Here is a 23,708-nt window from a genome sequence, read left to right as displayed (position 1 = left end):
CTGAGGCTGTCCTAAGTGCAGGTGGCAGCAACACTGGGCATGTGCCACAGTCTTCCCATTCATCCTCCTGCGGACAATGGGCTATAGGACAGTCTTTCTTTATTGCTACCTGTCTTAGGGTTTCTATTGCTGTGATGACCCAAAGCAAATTGAGGAAGAAAGGGTTTATTTGGCTTACACTTCCACATCATAGTCCATCACTGAAGGAAGTCAGGGCATGAACTCACAAATATGCCAGGGACCTGGAGGCAGGAGCTGCTACAGAGGCCATGGAGGGGTGCTGCTTACTAGCTTGCTCCTCATGGCTTGCTCAGCCTGCTTTCTTACAGCACCCAGGACCACCAGCCCAGGGATGGCCCACAATGGGATGGATCCTCCCCCATCAATTATTAGGAAAATGTCCTACAGGTTTGCCACATCTTACAGCGGCTTTTTCCTAATTGAGGTTCCTTCATTTCAGAAGACTTTCACTTGTGTCAAGTTGACATAAAACTGTCCAGAACAATTGGCGCCTTTGGAACTTGACACACAAACACATCACTGTCAAGCCACAATCTTTCCTTTCTTGTTTAATACCCCAAATTGCACATTAATAAAGAAATCACAGCATAAAAATTTTACAATTAAAAAGCCTTACAAATTCAATCATGTTAAACACGGTTTTTTAAAAAAAATATCCAGTTCCTTTTAAAATATAAATTCTCTGTAAAACTCCAAATTCTCTCTTTTTAAAAAGAAAGCAGTTTAATCTCTCAACTATGGGTTCCTGTAAAATAAAAAATAAGTTAAATACTTCCTTACTTTAAGAGGGAAAAACCAGGGCATAGTCACAATCTGAACAAAGCAATGTCTGGGATGCACTCATGGTCTTCTGGGATCCTCCAAGGAGCTTGACTAATTTCTTCAGCTCCTCGCTCTGCAGCACACACAGCATGCCTTCCAGGCTCTGGCTGGCCCCAGTCCACTGCTGCACGGTACCAGGCTCTCCAAAATGCTGGGGTCTCCTGCTACAACTGGGCTGCCCTTTCAACAGTAGCTTCTCCGGGCCTCTTTTCATGGTGCCAAGCCTCATATGCTATGCATGACCCTCTCCATCATGGACCTTCAGCTGCTCCCAAGGCTGTACCTTCACCAATGGCCTCTCCTGGCCTTTCACAGTATCGAGCCCCAGCTGTTTTCCATGACCCTTTTATGCCTTCAAACCAGGGGCACCTGTGTGACTGCTATACTACCAAGTTTGGCTGCCAACATCAGGGCCAACCTTGGCTGTCTTTGCAGCACAACTTCTGTGTGCTGACAATAAGGCAAGACTCTCCAGAAGATTTCATGTCAATGGTGTGGAGAGAGAGAGAGAGAGAGAGAGAGAGAGAGAGAGAGAGAGAGAGAGAGAGAGAGAGAGAGAGAGTTTCAAGACAGGGTTTCTCTGTGTAGCCTTGGATGTCCTGGACTCACTTTGTAGACCAGGCTGGCTTCGATCTCATAGAGATCCACCTGCCTCTGCCTCCCGAGTGCTGGGATTAAAGGCATGCGCCACCATGTCTGGTTAGTGCTAGTCTCTTCTTAATCACTGCTAATGTCTCAGTTCCAAACAGCCAGCATCCAGTATCCCAGAAAACGAAAGGTTGCAATGTAGTAGTTCGGGCCTCTTGTTAAACATAACTGTTCTTTCAGCCCGGGCGACCAGAACCGCAGAATCTTAACTCAAATTAACAAATGGCCCCAACAGAGTCTTTAAACTTCCCTTTGAAAAGTCTTAAGCCAGGCCCCCATCACCTGCACTGCCCTCAACATTCTTACCTTTTAGGCTCCCATTAAAGCTGCTCACCAATATCTCAACATTCAGTGGCTTTTCTAGCCCTAATTCCCAAAGTCTTTCCACAATCCCTCCTCCACGCCCCCAAAAGGTCTATCACAGCAATGGCCCACTTACCAACTTGTGTTAGTTAAGGTTTCTGCTGCTGCAATGAAGCAACACAACCGAGAGCAACCCGGCGAGGAAAGGGTTCATTTGGCTTACACTTCCACATTGTAGTCTAGTCCCTGAAGGCAGCCCGGACAGGAAGTCAAACAGGACAGGAACCTGGAAGCAGGAGCCGATATAAAGACCATAGAGGAAGTGCTACTTACTGGCTTGTTCATCATGGCCTTCTGAGCCTGCTTCCTTTAGAACCCAGCCCAGGGATGGCACCACCCACAGTGGGCTGGACCCTCTTCCATCAATCACTAGTTTAAAAAAATGTGCTACAGCTGTAGCTTATGATGGCATTTTCTCAAGTGTGGCTTCCTCGTTTCAGATGACTTTAGCTTTTATCAGCTTGACATGAAACTAGTCAGGATACTAGGACAGACACACATACAAGAAGACAAACTCTCATGTGGTGACTTGGAGTGAGACATAAAAAGACATGCTTACAAGCTCCTTATCAGGGACCAGGGAAAGAAACTCCATCCCTTTGGGAGGCACTGAGAAGTCTTAGGGCCACACACAAGGGCTTGAGTGGGAAGGAGTACGAATTACAAAGATCTACTGCATTGTCACCGACCATCATAATATAATAAAGTCAGATTGCACAGGGACCATCCCCAAACACCATAATATAACAAGATCAGACTGCACAGGGACCATCCCCAAACACCCTGGCAAGTGGATAGATGTGTGATGGTTAATAATTCCCCCACCCAGCTGAACGTCTCTACAGCACAAGCTCACACTAAACACAATAAACTTGTCTTTAACAACCTTTAAAGGACCTACAGTTGTGTTTCCTTCCCTCCTGGACAGTTGCAGGGTGACAGGGACTCTAGGGGACAGATGACAGCTTTGCTGGCCACACCATGAGTGGGAGGCTTATTTTAACAGAGGCCTCTTGACAAAAGCTTTAGTGACAAAAATGTAAACAACACTGGAGACTCAAAGGGAGAGTTACTTTGGAGCCTGAGAAACACAGGGCAATCAGTATAAGATACTGAGCTGGGGGCTGGAGAGATGGCTCAGTGGTTAAGAGTGCCGCCTGCTCTTCCAGAGGTCCTGAGTTCAGTTCCCAGCAACCAATGGTGGCTCACAACCATCTATAATGTAATCTGATACCCTCTTCTGCAGATAAAGCACTCATATGCAATAAATAAGATAAATAAATCTTTAAATTGTTTAAAAAAAAAAAAAGAGATGCTAAGCTGACTTTGGTATTTGTGGGCTGAATAAAAATTCCCTGAAGCTGTCCTCAACCTAGTTAGTTTATGTAACAAAAGGACTTAGACATTGTGATTAATATAAGGACCTTGATTTAGACTATCAAATGGGCTCCCTAGAATATAAGGAGCTTCAAAGTAAGAGGGTGCAATGTTAGTTCTAGACAGATGCCAATGGAAGGATGGGAGGAGCAGCATGCAGAGTTTGGAAGACGTCATACTGCTGACTTTGAAGATCTTAACTGGGGCTACAAGCCAAGAAATGTAGGCAACCTCTGGAAACAGGAGAAGGTGAGGCTATAGATTGTCTTATGCAGCCCCAATTAGACTCTTTTTTGGGACTTCCGACCTTCAGAACTGTAACAGGATAAGACTGTAACGTTACTTATTCCTGTAAGTTGTCATAGCAGCAATAAGAAAGCAATACAGTGCCAACCAGTTCTAGGACCATTAGTACCTTTACAGAGCTAATAGGAGGCAAAGACCACAGTTTCTATACACACAAAGCTGAAAGACCATAAACACTCTCTGTGCTTGGCCATGTGCTCTTGATAAGACAATGGTGCCATGTGGGAAGAGGAGCTTCAGACAGGACTCCACACCACTGGGACTCTTTGTAAGGCCACACAGAAGCTCCCGCCCAAGCCTGCCTATGGTATCTGCTTCATATGCTTCTTGAATTCCAAGTCTTCCTCACAGGCGCAGAGGCCCACAAGGAAGCCACTGTACCCCCAAGTGATGTCCATGCGGCTTCTTATAAACATGAGATTTTGGCGTATTCAGTCAGAGCCTAGAGACTCCTCAGAGCTGGAAGCTTGGCGAGTAATTCCTGCATCGACTTACGGTTGGGAGGCAGGAACCACCACCAACTCCAGACATGGAGCCGTTGGTCATTAAACAGAAGATGTGGTGGTGCCAATAAGGTGTGTTGGCTTCTATCTCTCTCTTAAGACAAAGAAACAAAATGGCCAACACCACTTTGCGGAGAGCGACGTGTGGATATGGTGGGAAGAGGAGAGAGGTAGCCTCCTTCCCCCTTTCTTGCCCACTGTCTTGCAGCAAGCTGTGTGCAGGAAGCTGCCTTTTAGTCCAAGTTCAGTGGCAGACCTGCAGCTGTTGTGTCCATATTTTTAGCAAGACAGAAAAACAATAGATAATGAAAAGAAGGAATACCTCCTCCTCCCTACATCTACCTTGTGCGTGCTGTAAGGGTCTTTTCTGGAAGATCCTGTGGATGCTTATCGTTCACTAGCAATACTTTTCTTTAGGGAGCCATTAAAAATAGCCCTTTCCCACTTTTGTCAAAGAAAGACATTTGTTCTGTTAGAGGAGAATAGATTAAACCTAAGTTAGCTTACTCCTTAGCTGCTCAGTGTCCACAGAGACTTTATCTTGAATGTATTTCCCACATCTCCACAGAACCATTCTGTGATCTTGTCTAATTACTGTGCCCGGCTCAAAGTTCAGGGTACTCTGATACCACGAACTCTTCCTACGTGTTTCCTCTTGTGGCCCAGTGACAGCGCAGTGACAAGTCTCCAAACAGGGTCCCTGGATGGAGAAGCAACCTTATTATCATAAAACTCCAAGTAACTAAAAGTCCTCCATCTGGAAATTCAGAACTTGAGGAAGGTGGTCCACAGAAATGAGCAAATCCTTTTGGACAAAATGAGCTAAAAAAATTTCCTCCCCTATTTGTGCAGGCTCTCAGAAGCGTACCCACTACACCTGACCATGTGGTTTCACATAAAGAAAGACTTGCATCTATGCTCCTAAGCTTGTCTTGTCATTGTTCATCACGTCTACCATCTCAACTAAAGTAGGTGTGTAGAGGTTCTGTAGTGCAAACACACATGACCTCCTCTGTGAGGGACTGAACAATGAAACTATCCCACTTGGATGGCCAATTATGGGCATAGCTTCTCCTTCGGAAAACTGGCATTTCTCTCCAATAGTGCTTATGGCATGGCTAGTTCTGCTAAAAGCATCTCTCGTCCTCAGAAACTCTGCAGAGAGCATCAGAAAGAGGCCAGCCCATGCTACAATATGACACGGTCCTGCTTCTTCATCTGTCCTCAGCGTGCTGACTGATCTCCGAGTTACAGACTGACGTGGTGTTTCCCTATTGCATTTTCAAGGACAGCAAAGATTTCAGACCAGCAGGGACTGCTGGCTCCTGTGCCCACTGCCTCCATTCAGCCCTGAGTGTCATATCCAACAGGAGGAAGAAGGTGGCATGGGGGTTAAACGGGAAGCAAAGGCTGCCGGCTGAGACAGGTATGCAGCCGTTTCTTTGGGCTTCATTCTCTTAGTGACTTAAATGAATTTGGACACATCTAAATGCAAAGAAGTCTGAGACTGTCTTTTAGATAAGCACACAACCACAAAAAAACAAAACAAAACAAAATAACACAACAAACAAACAAACAAAAGCCCTGTGTTTCTGCTAGCAAAAGAAAGAAGAAAAGTAACACAGAGTAGGCAACTATCCTTTTTTTAATTGTGCAAAAATTCTGTCCTGTCTCCATTTTGGTCCCAACCTTGTGCACCCCAGAAGAAGACCAGAGTCCCATTTGCACTGGAGCTGATCCCAGTGGACTTGACTAACTGTTCTGAGGAGGGTGGAGGGGGAAATATCATGAGTCACTGATGTCTCTGTGCCAACACATCCTGTCACTTCCTGACAATAGGTTTGGAGATGGAGGAGGTAAAGGAGAGTTTACACAAGGGCACAGGATAGAGCGAAGACAATAGTTGCCACAAACAATTTCTCTACTTTGTCTAGGTCTTCTGTCCGGATCTTTGCAGATGATTAGCTAACGACTGACACAGTTGGAAGCCCTGTCAAGGTCACTGTGGTGAATGCTGCTATCTGGCGTGTCTATCACAACAGAGAAGCCATCCGGGTTGCTCTAGCCTTACTTCCCTGAGCACAGAACTGGGATGGCCTGGAACTGTGTTGCATAGTGACACGGTTGGGTGATGTTTGCACTGTGGGTAGTGGTGGCTTTGCCTAAGGATCAGGAATCCTTCTGTCTCCACAATGAATTGACCATCCTGCTCCTGGAATTACTATTCTTTATAAAGCTGTTATGTCTTAGCATCAATATGTCAGACTAGGATACTTTCATTGCAACAACAGCCTTGTCCATAGCTTGCAGGATGAGAGATGGTAAAGTGGGGCTGGTGTGTAAGCACCTATGAGTGAGCCCTTTTAAGATGTGTGCACCCTGCACACCCTGCATAGCTGTGAATGCAGCTCTACAATCTGAACTCATTTAAACCTGACATTTGTGTTAATGTTTTAAAGTTGATTATAAGGTTTTCAGATGTAACCTTCGTAGGTGACATCTTGACACAATGTCACATAGTAAGAGACACCTGTAGTCTAGGGCAGTGTCCAGGGCAACGGGTCTTCTTGTCTTCAACTTCTGGGAGTAAATGGCCAACTGTGCTCTCCAGAGTTTCTCCCTAGAAGCTGCCCTTATACAAATAATGCCAACTTCTGTGTGGTCACACATCCCAGAGGAATGTCTCTCTCAATGAGTGTTCGGTGGTTAATGAGCTCCCTGCCTCTTAAGAACCTTGCAGCTCTGGAGTAGCTTGGAGTACACTGTTGGATCACTTTTGTAATTACAGTCCAGCCTGACATTCTTCTTGGCTGTAGCATCTCTCCTCTTCTCTTTCAGACATTGTTTGGGAAAGCAATTCTCCAGTGAACTTTCAGTAGACAAATCCTGGGATAACTGCCTCTGAGATGGAGTTGCCCTTCTTGAGTTGGTGTCATCTCTTTAAAGATAGTGCCTGAGTTGACTAGCTGGCCGTCAGGTGTGCTGACACAGGTTTAGGTTTGTGGATGACCTCCAAACACCATGGCTCTTTGCAGCAATCTAGGACAGTAAGGCAAGATGGCAAGAATACTTTTAAACTGCTGTGTGTCTGTTATAGTTTTACTGTGTGCAACCCATTAGAAGAAGGCTTTTACAAGCTCATTTCAGAAGGTTCTGTAGAGGCAGCCTCTTTCCAACTTTAAGGGACCATTTGCTTCTATTGAAACTAATGCCTGTACCCCAATTAAATCACAGGTAGCACACACACACACACACACACACACACACACACACACACACACTACCCTAACATGTACCTCTTTGCACATACACAAGGAAGATTAGTGAGATTTCCCTGAAGTAGTTGGAGAGAAGACAAATAAGATTTGGTTTCTAGCGTTTGGCTAGTAAAATCCACATCTAGGGTTTAGTGATGAGATAAGTAAATGGGCAAAGGGTTTGGACTGTCCTCTGACTCTTCACAAGGTGACCTGGGTCTCAGGAAGATAGAGCAGGCAAGCATACTGTTTAGAAGCAGCCTGTCCTGGGTAACTGTACCGAGATGCAAGAGCACAGACAAAGAAGCTGAATCACAAAAATGCTGCTCAATAGGACAAAACCTGGCATTGTTTTTTTGGTTTTTTTTTTTTTTTTTTTTTTTTTTTTTTTTTTTTTTTTTAGCACTGTCCAAGCTGGGAGACATTGAATCTGCAAGACAGCCTTAATTTAATTACCAGGAAGGTGTCCATAGCAAGGGCGGGGAATGATTCATCACTTCACACCAGGGCCTGGATAAATCCTTCCAGACACCCCCACTTCCCCTTGATCTGATTTTGCACTTACTACCTAGCTTAGAGTTATTATTTTGACCTCTCCCGAGAAGAAACTGTCCTCAGCAGGAGACATGGTGGGTCTTTTGATGGGATAAAAAGATTTTCTCTTGGGTTCTAATGGTGCTCTTCTCCTGATGTGCTGTGATTTTAATTTGGTTTATGTGAGTCATTGTCCCTGACTCACTTTTGCCCCCAGAACAGTGACAGAGTTTGAGACTCCTACAGGCAGTGGATTCAAGATGATTGCCTGTTGGTGAGATACAGCGGCAGTGAGCTGCCCAGCCTTACCCAATAAAGTTCTCAGCTCTCAAAGGAAGCATGGCTTATGGGAATTTTCATGTTTGTCTGTCTGCCTAGTGTTTGACTACCCCCAAATTGGTGACATATTGCTCATCATTGGCAAACCTGGGGAATTCTATCCCAGCTTGTCTTCTTTTAGGCTCTCTCCTAAAATCAAGATTCCAAAGCACTCCAGGCTGGAAAGGCCAGCTGTATACACATTCTCATCACAGCCATGCCTTAGAATCTGGCTAGAGATTAAATGATTTTTTTTTCTATCTATTCAAACAAACATTGTGGGATAAGTTCCCGAAACCCAAACTTCCTGGCACTGTGTCCTCATCTGGGAAAAGTAAATGCATTCTTCTATCCCCAGAGAGCGGATGAACTGAGGTGCTTACCCTTCTGCTTCAGGAAACCTTGCACAGGCCGCAGCATTGGTGTGTGGTCTGCTCTGGACTCTGGCTGGTGCTGTAATTCAGCATGTTTCCTCAGCCTCAAAGAGCAGGTCTGGCTCAGAGAACCTCAGCTCAGCTGTCTCCATTCATCGCTTTCTGTTTCCTCAGGCCCTATCCCTTCCAAGTTGTAATTCTCAGATCCTCTGGTCAGATTCAGTGCTGGTCTGGGCTCTCCCACTCGCGGCTCTCAGGGGGTGTGTGGGCAGCCTGCCCTGCACCTCTCACAGGCTAGGTTCCCAGGGGTCAGCAGGCCATGTCTCTGCTTCCATCTCCTTCTCCATGAGCACTGAGGAAGAGAGTCTGAGAAGCTCCCCAAACCCCTACTTCCTGGAATTGTGTCCCCATGTAGGACAAAAATTAGGACTCGCTCCTCTGTCTGTGTGCACTCCTGCCTGTTGGGAGGAGGAACTGACCAGTACTTCTGCAGTCACATTTCTTGTTGAGCCCCATGAATGCTTCATCCTCTTGTCCCTTCTGCTTGGGTGTGGCCATGTTTATGAAGCTTCATCTGGGTCATTCTCAGGTCCTGTGTAAGTCGGCTAACCATGCTGCACCAGTGCAGGCTCCCTTCATCACACCTATCTCTGATTAAATCCTTCAATGGCTTCTAGACTCCAATTGTATAGCAAAGATGGGATGTTCCATCTCTGCGGCTGGATGGAGTTGTTTAGTGCTACTGACTGAGCTTGCTAAAAAGAAAACAAACTGGGAACCTGTGAACATGAGTAAGAGCCAAATCAGGCTCCTAGCAGGCTCCGTCAGTGTGACATCACAGCAAAGCCCTCTCCTGGCACAGGATGGATGGAACAGGCCTCATAGATGTGGCCATGTCTTTTCCAGCATGGGGAAGCTGACCTGGTGAGTAAATGGTCTAGGGACTGCAGCCATGCTGTGAACCTCATTCTCAGAAGGTGGTGTGGTGTGGTCTGTCACTGGAGCCCTAAGAGAAGAGCAGTGGGTGTCAAGGAAGAGCCAAGTCAACAGTGAGCAAAGAGATGCACCAATGTTTTCCCTGAAGGAGCACACAGGTGAGGAGGAATATGCTGCTCAGCATTCTGAGTGAAGCCATATCACAATAATGCACTCAGTGTGTGCAAGGACTGTCAAGGGCGGAAGCTGTATCTGCCTGCTTTTGGTTGTGTCCCAGAAAACGTATGTACAGGCTTAAGAGCATGTACACAGGGAGGACAGAGATAACACTGTGGTGCGAGGAAAGCGCTATATCTAAGGCTGCCTTTCTCTGAAACCTTGCCTTGTGACGGGAGGTCACAGTAGTCAATACACTCCAGAAAGTTCCTTAGGAGAAGGACAGTATTTCTTTCTAAAGCCACCAGAGATTGTTTCCAAACAACGACATCCGATCGCCTCTTCACCGCTTAGGCGCAGAAGGAATTAGCAAGGTAGGCACGAGACACAGAAACGTAAGACTCCAGTTTGAGCAGGATTCTAGGAAGCAAAGCATCATCAATGAAACCCCAATAAATGCTGGCCTCTAACTCAGGTTTCGTGGGGGTTCCCAGTCTGATTATTTCTACAGTGCCTGGAAGAAACGCAGTGTCTTTGTTTGCAGGTATGGGAAATGCAGTGACGAGAGTGGCCATGTCCTACGTGTTGTGTTCAAGGCTAGCTGGGAGTCCAGCACTGCTGGCTCAGGAGGGCATGCTGCTTCCTTCCAGAAAGTTAATTAAAGTTGTTCCCAGAACAAGAGAGGAGGATGGAGACCAGAGTGTCCCACTTGAGCGCCTCCAATTATCAAGACAATTTATAAACAATTTCACACACTTCACCTTCAAGTTCGGATCAATGTCTGTTTTCTATGGCTTTGCCTGCCGTGGTTCATTTACCCATCAGCTCCCTACAGGCTGGAGAGGCATATGTGATAATGATAGCTGGGGTTTTCTGAAGCCAGAGGTTCCAGTTAGAACAAAGAGAAGCACAGACTGCTGTGAGTGTGGAGCAAGGACAGTCTTCGGCCGCTTTGCTTCCTGCACAGCTGTCCTCCATGGCAGAGATCACAGTCAGTGGCCGTGACCTGTGTGTTCTTGGAGATGGTCACACATAAAGCAAGGGGCTGATTTTCCCGGGGAAATAGTCTCAGCAAGTGTACTGCTTAACTCTTCGCCTGAGGTAAGACATGAGACTGAGATCAACCTACTCAGCTTGTCTGTTAGCCACAGGCCTTGCCGGCTTTGGTTTTAGAGGTTGTATTGATTTACTTTTCATATATACATACCTGAGAAGAAGCAACTTAAAGATTCTGCCTTACAGTTTGAGGGGACAGAGCCATGCTGGATGGGGGGTGGGGGTGGGGCGCGCTGACAGTGAGAGTGAGAACATGGTCATGATCAGGAGACAGAGAAAATATTGGTACTCGTCTCACATTCTCCATTCTATTCAGCCCAGGACCCCAGAACTGCAAGATCCCAGGACCCCAAGACTCTAGCACCCCAGAACCTCAAGATCCAAGAACCCCAAGACCCCATGACCCCACAACCCCAAGACCCCAGGACCATCAATTGGGTAAGCCCATCCATGAAATTCAGAGTACATCTTCTCTCTTTAGGTAAACCTTTCTGGAAATATCCTCCAACACATACCTAGAGATGTGAGTTCACGTGTTATAAGTCTACTATGGTCGACAATGAAGACTACCATCCCTTTCCTCTCTTCTTTCTATTTTTTTCTCTTCTCCTCCTCTACTCTTCTCTATGTTTTTATGTTAAATTCTAAATTTACACACTTTACCCAAACATACTGAATTCTCCGGACTTCAGTGTGCCTGAAAATTTTCCTTCATGAATTCAAGCCCTTCTTCCCAAGTAGGAAGCCCCGGGCTACACATATTGATAGTGAGAGCAGCTGAAGTTTGTAAGATACAAGCAGAAATGTAGAGGCTCGCAATCAGACCTAGGCACTGGGCATTATGTGGTCTGTAGATGAGCCTCCCCAAAAGAGTGTTAGAGAGAATTGTTCATCATGTTATGAAATTTTACATCACCAGATACCCAGATATGCCTGGTGGCTGGTATCATGGTGGTAAGATAGAGGTGAGAGTATGGGGGATTTTGCGGAGTTGAAAATCGTAGAGCTGCAAATATGTCCCATACCTCAACCATCAACTGAGAACTGTCATCCCTGGAGATGGATGTTGAGTGAGCTTCATAGCCAGGACAAATTAGGAATTATGTTTCTGTTTATAGTTCATGCCCTTTGTATAATATGTAGTTTGCACTATTTATTATACTTCTTAATATTACATCATAATATCCCCAAAGTGACAGAGATAGGAGAGAGGGATATAGTATGTATTTTTATCTACTTTATTTGCATTTCTTATGCCTCTATCTCCCTTCCAACCCTATAACTCTAGGTAGAAGAAAAAGAGGGTTAGAAGAGACAGGGCATGTAGACCTCTTTAGACTTAGTTCTGGCTGTTTAGGATCATTGGGTTCTTTGGGGCAACAGCAATCTCAGTCATCAGGATATCTAGCTGTGCAGCAATGGCAAATGAACCAGGAGCCTTCTTCCTCCTCCAATCCTCCTTGAAGGGTCTTTTTGAACTCTCCTCCAAAGCATCTCTCTCTCTCTCTCTCTCTCTCTCTCTCTCTCTCTCTTTTTCTTTCTTTCTTTCTCTTCTCTTCTCTTCTCTCTCTCTCTCTCTCTCTCTCTCTCTCTCTCTCTCTCTCTCTCTCTCAGAGCATCCTTTTTTGAAGGGTTCCTTAAAGCATCTTTTTTCCTTTCTCTGGGCTCTGATATTTATACTCTACCCAAGTCTTCAGAATTAAACTATCTGCAGTTGAGAAAGACCACACCCCCTCTGAGCTGCATGAGGCAATTATCAGCTGTGGATAAACTAAAAGCAGCCCCATGTCCCATACTTGGGATTAAAATAGAAACCTATGTAACATAACTGATTATTTATTTATTTATTTATTTATTTATTTATTTATTTATTTTTACTTTTTGTTTTTTTTGAGACAGGGTTTCTCTGTGTAGCCTTGGCTGTCCTAGATTCACTTTGTAGACCAGGCTGGCCTCGAACTCATAGCTATCCACCTGCCTCGGCCCACCCCCGGGGGGCTGGGATTAACTGAGTTTTTAAAGAAACTAAAACTTCCACTATAGAGGGACATACCTTGGGAATAATCCTGAAACTCTTCCCTGAGAAACCATGTCCCTAAGTTAATGATTCAGATGCTTTATGCTCTTGGCATCTGTAAGAGGGAAGATGAAAGACATGTTTCTCTTCCTTGGGTTGCAAGTCCCTTGTCACTGTGTAGGAGACACCACACCCTATCCCTTACATATAGACTCACCTCAGAGATAACTCTGCACTAAACCAAATATCACAATTGAGTCACACAGTGTTTCATTTTAAAGTGCACATAAAAGTTATTTTTAAGCTGTGTTTTAGTATCTTAAGTGGGGAACTGCATTCTGTCCCAAAACACCAATGTGTGTATCTTAATTAAAAACACTTAGTTTCTAAAATGCTAGCCATTCTCCATGGCTTCAGCAAGTTGTACATTTTTGTTCATGGAAGGTTTTGCCTTGACATCGATGTCTGCTAAATGGCCAAGGTTGTGGGGACTTCCTTATTACAAAAGAATGATGGAGTTTGCCTCACTGACTTTTTCTTCCCAAAAGATTTCTCTTTAGCATTCAAAGCTGCTCGACAACAACAGAACTTTGTCAATTGTATTCAAATTCCTTATGGTAAAGGAAGCTGCAGATTAGCCTCTGCATCACATCAGCAATCGTCACAGTGTCTTCTTCAGAGACACTGTTCATCTCAGAAAAGCACACTGGCTTATTTATGAGGCGAGATGACAGGCATGTGGGTGTGGCTCATGGAGTTCACGAATACAGAGGAACCTCAGGATCACCAATTCAGATCACTGTGACAAGTAGAGTTGACATGAGAGGATTCAAATGCAGCCGAGATGGTAGGAGTGAGCACACACCAATCGAAAATAAGTGGTCCCTGGAGACTTGTAGGCCAGGAGGACCACACATGCTCAGTCTGTGGAGAGTACATTTGTAAGACACAAGGATGTGAAACACACTGAAAAGGGAATCCGTAGCCTCCATTGCTGTTCAGTGGGCATCCGGGCATCAGTACCATTACTTTTGTTCATTATTATCTACCATCTCTAGCCCACTGTTCACTGCAGACAGTGTTTGAAATTCAAGGAAAACAGAAGTAACCCCCCCTGCTCACCCCAGAAATTATGGGAACAGTGCTACTCCTTACTGGAAATTATAAGGCAGCACGTTTAGGTGGCCATAGCCCAAAGTGATGCAATGTATTTTGGAAACATAATGGTTTTCTACAGCAGTCAAGTTGCAAAGTTCTGGAAATTTATTCTCCTGGGTACCCCTACACCTTTCTCACTATTCCTGCAACGTTTAACAAGCCTTGGACCATTTGTCATAAAATTTCCTGACTTCAGCAGCTGAGGTTCCAACTGGGTTGAGAAACATTCCATCCTGGCCTCTGCCTGATGTCTCCGTTATCAATCTGGAACGAACACAGACTAATGAAATGGAATGTGAACTAGAATCACACTTTGGGCAGAGAAGCCTTAGCCAGCAAGACACACCAGCATGGACCAGGACCATCCTGGTCTTCAACCTCCCTCGACTCAGGTAGCTCTGGGAAATAACCTTTGTACATATTTTTCTTAGACCCTGCCTCCCCAAGCACCCTACCAAGCCCAGCTTCACACAAATGCACTTCCCTTATCTGTGGACTTAGAAGTCACAAGCCAAGCCTGGCCTTGTCTGCGAGGCCTCAGCCATATCTGTCTGTATCTCTGTTATGCCCTGAGGCTCCCCACGGCTGTCTCTTGCCTCTCCTGGGTTCAGCTAGCTTTTCTTGCCCCTCCCCTCAGGTGGGCTCATTGCTGGACTTCGGATCCGGTTTGTGTCTTCTGGAGCCTTCACTTCATAATAGTGGTATCTTGACAGACATGAGTTTAATCGTAATCTAGTCTGCAGCAGAGTGAAGTGGAGAGATGGAGGCTTTAAGAGCAGAGTGTATAGTAAAACCCAACATCCACACAAAACAAACAAATGAGGCAAAGATAAGAAAAAGCCTCCCAGATTTAGCACCAGACAGCTCTGGTTGGTTAGAAGCTCAGTGTTAGCCACAATGCTCTGGTGTTGGTATGTCAACAATGCTGAATTATTTTCGAAGGAATCTCATTCCTTTGCCATTTCTTGCTTCTAGAAACAACACTCTTGGCTCGTGTTCTGCTTCTCTGTCCTCGGCCAGTGTGGTTGGGTAGAGTCCTTCTCTCATACCTTGCTTCACTCTCACTCTCTGATTCGATGCTTCCCTCTCCCTCTACGTTTTAAGAGGTGTGTGCTTTCTCTGTGACCACCTAAATGATCCAGGATCATGTCCACAACTCAAAGTTTACTGGGTATTTTCAAAGTCACTTCTGCTGTTACATGGTAACAGATGCTGGCTATAAGGAAGAAAATGTTTGATAAATACCAGGGTTTTTTTTTGTTTGTTTGTTTGTTTGTTTTTTGCCTACCACAGTCTTGCTGGTCCCCATTCCCCTAGAATTCTCCAGGCCAGATTTTAATTTGATATACATATGCTCCTTGACTTATGATTGGATTATGTCTTGGTAGACATGTGGGAAGTTGAAGATTCTGTAAATCAGGCGTGCGTTTACTACATCTGGCCTGCTGAGCATTGCAAACTTAGCAAGAAGCACACTGTGGCCAGCAGCTGTCCGTCCTCAGGGTGTTGGCATGACTGAGAGCTGCAGCCTCCTGCGCTCATGCAGTTAGTTCCCTGACATGCATGCCCAGTGTTGCTGTGTAGTACTGCATGGGAGGAAAGATGAAAATTCAAAATCTGAAATATAGTTTCTATTGAATGACTATCCCGGCTCTTCCTTCCCAATATATACACCCAGTGTCTGCCTTTTACCTTTGCCTTTAATACTCAGGCATATGAAAGATGATAATGCAGGAGTCTCATGCACCATGGCAGATGCAGGGTAGGTGCAATTTCTTTCAAGCATAAAGGGAACTTCCCACGTCTTTGCATCCCAACTCATAGATTGATTTATTCTGCCTGAATCTGGCACGTTGCCCTATGGGGATTTTGGGTCCAGAGTATCATAATCTGGGGTATGTAGTGCTTTTTTTTTTCTTTAACCCAGGTGATGTTATTCACCTCATCAATGATCTACTACCTAAGATATGACAGCCAATGATTTCCTATATAGCATTAATTCATTGCTCTGTCTGTCAGTACTGTTCTCTGGGGGTGAAGTAGATGGTATTATTCTGTCCATTTTGGGGACTTGTGACATGTACTCACACTCACACATGGACTCTCTCTCTCTCTCTCTCTCTCTCTCTCTCTCTCTCTCTCTCTCTCTCTCTCTCTCACACACACACACACACACACACACACACACACACACACACACACCTCACACTCACCCCCACAGGATTTATCCAGGGACATCTGTGAACATGGCATATCATATGCATCACAGAACAAAGAGCCGAAGCCACTTAAACCGGGTGAATTTAGGGTCAGCTGCTCTTTCTTCCTGTCCCTCGTCTCTCGGTGTGAGAAGACGCAGGCCAGCAAATGAAAAGTGTTGAACCTTTTTGAGGAAGGTTTACAGCACGGCAAGACCATCGATTGCTGCATGATGAGAAAATGAAGAAGGATGTGGCACATTTCATGATATTGATCTGACCTATTAGCAGCAGTGGCAGGTCACTCCATCCTCCAAATCAGAACTATGCTCCTACTACCTTGGGCAGGAAGAAGACAGAATTGAGTGAAGGAATTCCCTTTGCAGAAGACCTCTCTCTCTCTCTCTCTCTCTCTCTCTCTCTCTCTCTCTCCTGTGAGTGTGTATGGGGTGTGTGAGAGAAGGAGAGAGAGAGGGAGAGGAGAGAGAGAGAGTCAGAGGCAGGCAAGAGATGGGGAGGTGCAAAGAGGGGAAAGGGGCCAACAAGAAAGTGAAAAAAAGCCAGAGAGCTGGGAACATTAAGAATGAAGCAGACAACAGCATTTATCAGCTGTGAGCCAGGGAACCAGGCAGCTCAGTTATGACCTGCCAAGATGCCACGGCCATAAATTTTTGAGAACTTGAATTGAAGAATAAGTAGTTGTCTAAACAAATAGCACGAAGAGATGGAGTGGTCTCTCAAAGGCACAGATGCTGCTGTTCACAGCCAGACTCCATGGCTTTTGGAAGGTCCTATTCTTTTTTTTTTTCCATCAATTGTCATATGTGACAATCCATCATTACAGATGGATTATGGGAAGGGGAAGGAGCTCAATCTTTGCAAGGTAGTCTCGTTGTAAAGGGACAGCCCTCCTTGCATGGGAGAATTAGCTGCACTGGAGGGGTACTGTTACCAGAACTGATTCTTAGTGAAAGAAAAGTGTTCACCATGAAAAGAGGAGAGAATTTTAAGAGAGGAACGAAGAACTAAGAAGAAGTGAGACAGTGAAGAACATGAAAGGTCGCCCAGGGTTAGACAGAAGACTGTAAGGCTGGGAACGGAGACAGATCCTGGGGCATTGTCACAGAAACCTGAAGCTGTGACCAGTTCCTGTCTCCTGACACTGTGCCTTGCAGCAATTTCTAACTTTTCCTGAAATACCGCCACACAACTTTGCCACCATGGTAAAGCTCTGCTTTTTGTTATGCTCCAGTCAAGGTCCATGAATTCCTATGCCTGATGCAGGGCAGATTCAAGTATGTGCAGTTGCTGTCTTTAAGCAGGTCCCAGGCACATGAAACACCAGGTAGGGCATTGCTGCAAAGACTGCCTGACATTGTTGGAAGTGGTAATTGACGCATGAAACACCAGGCAGGATGCCGCTGCGGATTGTCTGACAATGCTGGAAGGTGTTGTATACTTTTATCATCTCTCGTTCACGCTTTAAATGGCCACTCGTGCATGGCGGTTTACAACTCCATCCCACAGAAGAAACATGAGCACTCCACAAGACATCGCTCTAGGAATCACCCCTCTACTTCCTGAATCACCTCGCTTCTGCCGGCTTTATTCCAGTCATCAAAGGAGCACAATTCCAGCATCCTGTCTCAAAGACTAGCTCTCCTAGACCACCACACACACACACACATTCTCTCTCAAAAAACAGTTCTCCCAGCCCCACCCTAGCCCCACATTCTACCCAGTTCTCTTTCCTCCTTGGAAGCAAATCTCCCAGCCTTCGTGTTATCCCATGGAACTGTTCCATTGGGTGCTAGTCCCCACTACTCCAAGCACCCAATGAGGGCGGAAAGGGGGGCAGCAGTGACCATGATGCTCATTGTAGACATTGGTATGCATCTCACTGCCTAGACTGGCTATGTTCAATGCAGGACTTCCCTGATGAATATTCGTTTCTTCACCCTCCCCCTCCCCCCCATGCCTGCGCTTCCAGGGCCCCAAACTTCCTACCGAGCATCTATCGTGTAGGTCTCACTTTGTGGCATTTCTGCTCCCAAACTCTAAATGCTCTGTCATTTCCTCCACCCTCGTTTCTCACGCCTTTAACGACTGCCCGAAACCTCAGGCTCTGTACCTAATCCATTCAGTGCATAGCCTCAGATCCTTTCTCATGCAGCCCTGCGCTGCTCTACAGTCCAGGAGGTGACCACTGCAAAGCACATTACAGCAGGCCCCATTTCTGGCTTCTTTCAGTCTGGCTGCCACTTGGGAGGGAACTGCAGAAATGGAATTTTCCTTGGCTCCAAACTCTCACTGGCTCCAGGCATACTGTTCCCTCTCCATTTCTCCTTCAAGCCCGAAAGTGGTAATGACTTTCCATATTTGCTGGTCCCTTGATGCCCACCATCTCTTGTAAACTCTTTGCATCCTGCCAACATCTCTGTAAATAGCCCCTTTATTAAATTCTTTTCAGTTAAAGCCTTTTGAATGTGTCAGTGCTCCCCGCAGGGCCTTGCAGGGTACACTGATGACTCTGGGCTTCTGTCTCTTGCTAGAGAGACGTCTAAACTCCAGACCCAGATTCAAATGAGTCCCAAATAGGCGTTTAGTAGTTATTTCAGAGTTTGCATGCTCCAACAGGAGCATCTGCTGCTAAATCACACCTGCTAATTCCATTCCCTTCCCCATCTCAGTGAAAACAACTCCTACCCCCTTTTATAGGCTCATCTGTAAAGTCCTAGACCCCTTTCTCTTTTCCTCATCCAGAATCAAGCCTGGGATCTCAAGAAAATAACCCACACGATATAAAGTATTGTAGCAAGACACACAATTGTACTTCTCTAGAAGCAGGAAGAGTTGTGAGGAATCACACAAGCACACCCACCAGGAGGTCCTGCTGGGCTTTTATTCCTAACATAAAGTGAGTTGTGCCTAAGTGTGCTTGGAGCTCAGCCTCACATGATGGGCTAATACAGGGCAGAAGAGTTTTCAGGGAGAGATGAAAGGACAGGTAAGATAACTTTAATTGCATTATCAGCAAAACAGCTGGGAGACATAGGTCTCTACTCACTCTGAGTATCCACTACTGGCAGTAAATATTTTCATTGTTCCACCTTCAGAATTTCTACAATGTCCACAAGGATACCTTGAAAGAGTCACAGCTCAGGTGGCCTCATAGCTGGGGTTTGTTTTCTCCTTAGACCTTTTCAGAATTCTTTTGGCAAGTTACAGCATCCTTCACCTACACAGTTAGCAAAAATAAAGACACCAATACAACGATGGTGTTTGTATTGCATCATAAAGAGACCGAGGTCCCCAGGGACTCCCCGAGCCTTTCTTATAACATGTGCACTGGTTGGAGTCCATTATCTAGAGATTCTGTGGTCTCTTGATCAAGAAGACAGGTAATTGACAAAGGGTCCTACCATCCCCTGGTCCGAGCTGACCTTGGAGGGCAAGGGCTAAACATTGGCTGTTCTCTTTGACTGTTTGTCCTCATTGGACAAGATTCCAAGCTCTGTTGAACACCCAAAAGATCAACTTTAGCCATCTTACACATTTTTAAATTCTGTGTAACATGTAAAGTTGGGACAAAACTACTCAGTGTTAAGTAACTTGGATTTTGTTATTACCCAGTTTCCCCAAGTGTAAAAGCCTAACAAAATTAACACGTACACTCTTTGGCATTTTTTAGAGGCAGTTTTAAAACAAATGTAACCAGTGCAATGTTAGGAAGTTTTAAATATTAATTTACTTACTTTACATCCTGATTACAGCCTCCCCTCCTTCCTCTCCTCCCAGTTGTCCCCCACCCACTCCCGTGTCCATCCTCCCCCTTTCCGCAGAAAAAGGGAGGCCTCCTATGGGTAGCAACCTGCCCCAGCACAGCAAGTTGCAGTACCAGACACATCTCCTCCCACCGTGGCTAGATAAGGCAGCCCAGCTAGGGGAAGGGATCTCAGGGAAGGAAACAGAGTCATATACAGCTCCTGCTGCCACTGTTAGGAGTCCCACATGAAGACCCAACTGCATGAGTGTTACACATGTGCAGAGGGCTTAGGTCCATCCCATGAATGCTCTCTGATGACTTCGTCTCTAGGGGCCCAGCTTAGTTGACTCTGTATATTTCCTTGACCTTTCTGACTCCTTCAATCCTTGGTCCCCCTCTTCTATACAATTTCCCAAGCTCCACCCAATGTTTGGCTGTGGGTCTCTGCATCTGTTTCCATCAGTTGCTGGGTGAAGCCTCCAAGATGACAGCCATGCCATGTGCCTTTCTGGCAGTATAGCAAAATATCATTAGTAGTGTCAGGGGTGGGCTCTTTCTCATGGCATGGGTCTCCAGCTGGACCAGTCACTGGTTGGCCATTCCTTCAATCTCTGCTCTATCTTTACCCCTGCACATCTTCTTGGCAAAAAAAAAAGTGTAGGTCTAAGGTTTTGTGAGTGGGCTGGTGTCCTAGTCCCTCCATTGGAGTGTTTTTCTGGCCACAGTAAGTAGATGGCCATTTCAGGTTCTATAGTCTCCATTGCTAGGAATCCCAGTCAGGGTAACCCTTAGATTCCCAGGAGCCTCCATTGTCCTAGGTTTCTAGTTTATCCCAGAGATGCCTCCCCCCCCCCCAACTGATTTCAATTCTCTCTCTTTGTACACTCTCTCTCTCTCTCTCTCTCTCTCTCTCTCTCTCTCTCTCTCTCTCTCTCTCTCTCGCTCTCTGCCTCCCTACTTGATACCTCCTGTTCCCCTCACCCACCCCATTCCCCTCATCCATCCACCCCCAATATTCACTCTATTTCCCCTTCTCTTTGGGCCTTCCTTGTTACTTGGGATCTGTGGATACTAACCTGGTTATCCTGTACTTTATGGCTACTATCCACTTATAAGTGAGTATATACCATGCTTGTCTTTCTTGATCTGGGTTACCTCACTCAGGATGATTTTTTCTAGCTCCATCCACTTGCCTGCAAATTACAAGATTTCCTTGTCTTTAATAGCTAAGCAGTGTTCCATTGTGTAAATGTTCCACACTCTCTTTATCCTTCCTTCAGTTGAGGGACGTCTAGGTTGTTTCCAGATTAAGCAAGTGTCCCTGCTGTATGGTAAAGCATTTTGGGGGTATATACACAGGAGTGGTATAGCTTCGTCTTGAGAAAGAACTATACCTAATTTTTTGAGAAACCTCCAGACTGATTTCCAAATTATGCAGAAGTGTGGTAGATAGATCCTGATTTCATATCCATTCTGTCAGCCTGTGTCTTTTGTTGTTGTTGTTGTTGTTGTTTTTTGAGACAGAGTTTCTCTATGTTATCTTGGTGGTCCTGGACTCACTTTGTAGACCAGGCTGGCCTTGAACTCACAGTGATCTGCCTGCCTTTGCCTCCCAAGTGCTGGGATTAAAGGCATGTGCCAGCATGCCCAGCTTAGCCTGTGTGTTTTTTTTTAATTGGGGAGTTGAATTGGTGTTGAACAATATTAATGGCCAATGTTTATTAATTCCTATAATTTTGATATTGGTGATGGTACAATCTTAGGAATTTTAATAAACTTTGACGATGCAGCAAGCATCATCTGTAAGTCTCATCCTCCATAAAAGACTTATTCAGACTTTCTCTCACTTGGCTTTAAGCTTTTATGATTTTATCCTCGCAATTTATCTTTCATTCTAAGCAGAAAATTATATTCAAACTCTATCCGTATCTAAAATATTCTCTTTTCTCTGTAACCCCTTTTTGCCAAAAATATAAATGCCTACTTATACTCTTCTCAACAATTCTCTCTCATGGCTACTTATAGTTTCTTTCCTATTTTATTCTCCAACATAACTGAATCCAAATCACATACATGGGGCACTGCAACAAATTCAGATTATCTGCATATATATTTTACCAACTAAGCCTTTATCCTTGTGGCAAGTCTTGAGAAAACCACTTTAACTTCACACACACACACACACACACACACACACACACACACACACACACACACAGCTATGATCTCAGAGAGCTCAAGAATTAGAAAACCTTTACCATTTGAGCAAGAGCTTCCATGCATTATCAGTGATTTCAAATTGGAGAACGCTTTGCAAACGAGAAAACGCAGTAAAGAAACTACACGTAGAGCATCCAAACTTTACAAGTTAACACTGCAATTGAAGCTTAGGCAACAGAGGGCATTTATTCTGCTTGTTCTAGCTGGAACAGAGAAGAATGCATAGCCCCAGCCAGCCAGAAATGTAGTTTCTTTCCCCCTCTCAATCCACCCTCAACCCTCCATAACTCTGCCTTATGCCTGGCCAACTGTTACTTACAAAGTGTAATTTTAGCATCCCTTGTCCAGAGGGCCCTGTCTGCTGCATCTAATGTGAAGCCCTTTCTCATCTGGTCCTTTGGCTTCCTAGCAATGCTGCAGGACCAGCTTCTCTCCCTTGGGTACGCTGTAGGTTTTATTTATGTCCTGGTCCTAGAGCACGGATTTCCCCAACCCTTCTTATGCTCAAGTTCCTAAGAGCCCACATGTGGCCTCACTGTTATGTTACTATTCCTCTTGTAGCTGGGGAGTTTTCCATCTGCTGTCATTATACTCAGGACAGATGGATGTTATGTGTCCCAAACACCATGGCAGCCTTCCTTACTATGCCCCTTTCTTCACCAAACAAGAGAATACTAATATTGACGTCAATATTAACATTGGATTTAAGTCCAAGGAACTGATCCAGTTGATCAGTCTTGTCATATGGGCATTTGTCAGAGACCTTGGATTCCCTTTTGCTTGGAGATTATCATCCCCAAACATCAATATTCACCTCAGTAGACCATCAAGAAAATGTCAAAGAAGGAATCCTCATTTCTCCCATTGCTGAATCCCTCAGCCCCTCACCCTGAGTAGAAGTCTAGACTCTCTGGACCCTGTGTTCCCTATTTCGGAGCACCACATGACTGATATCTCAGCCATATTCTTATACCCAGAAAATCTCCAGTGACCAAGGCAGAACTTTGTAGTCCAATTTTCTTACCTTGCTTCATGCATAGAGTTACTTGATTGTCTCAGCATTTGCTTTGACCTTTATCATCACGTTGCTGATATATGTTCGCTTTTGGCATTCTGTTAATCATGGAGTCAGGGAAATGTCTCCCCAGCTAAGGTAACCACAACACAGCAGAAGAGTGCATGCCCCAGTTAGAGTACCAGTCCTCAAAATGGCCACACAGACAGAATTCCCTATACTGGGTTCCAAGCTATGAAAAAAAAATAGGTCTGGCATATCAAGAGTATGACCACACAATCCACAGCGTTTCAGAGGGAGAAAATGCCTTACTTCTGAAGAAGAGGAAATAGCCAAGATAAATCAGATAACCAAGTACAAGGTGTTGGGGACACCTTAGGTCCTTAGTTCTGACAGGAAGGGGGGTGGTGTCCTGTGCATCGCTCTGAGGGGTCAGAGCTCAGCCTCACATGTTTACACTATTGGCTAATATACAGAAGCACAGTTGCTAGGAAGAAAAGAAACTTGAGCATAAATTTTGGTTTTAAGAAGCGCTGGCCCTGAAGAAATTTGAGTTTCTGCCAAAGAGCAGCTTCTTCACAATTTTCTTTTAATGGAATTTGTCTTATTTGACCATTTGATGGAAAACAAAGACCATTTTGATTACATTTTCCATCCATCCAT

General features: G+C 45.1%; 1 protein-coding gene across 1 annotated transcript in view; it reads right to left on the bottom strand.

Annotated features, from left to right (window-relative positions):
* The window catches only part of ZMAT4 (zinc finger matrin-type 4), a 645,949-nt gene that overhangs the window by 92,291 nt on the left and 529,950 nt on the right, over window positions 1–23,708 (bottom strand). Inside the window, exons 8-9 of the mRNA XM_084759845.1 lie at window positions 1,931–2,080; window positions 802–1,310 (exon numbers count right to left, since the gene is read on the bottom strand). Of these exons, the coding sequence (XP_084615971.1) occupies window positions 1,940–2,080 (141 nt within the window). The 3' untranslated portion in view covers window positions 802–1,310; window positions 1,931–1,939. The remainder of the gene's footprint in view (window positions 1–801; window positions 1,311–1,930; window positions 2,081–23,708) is intronic.

The sequence above is a fragment of the Acomys minous genome (genome assembly GCF_964271855.1).
Source record: "Acomys minous genome assembly, chromosome: 15".
Classification (NCBI taxonomy): domain Eukaryota; kingdom Metazoa; phylum Chordata; class Mammalia; order Rodentia; family Muridae; genus Acomys; species Acomys minous.
The sequence above is the reverse complement of the archived record's forward strand: the minus strand, read 5'-3'. Positions and strand labels throughout refer to the sequence as shown.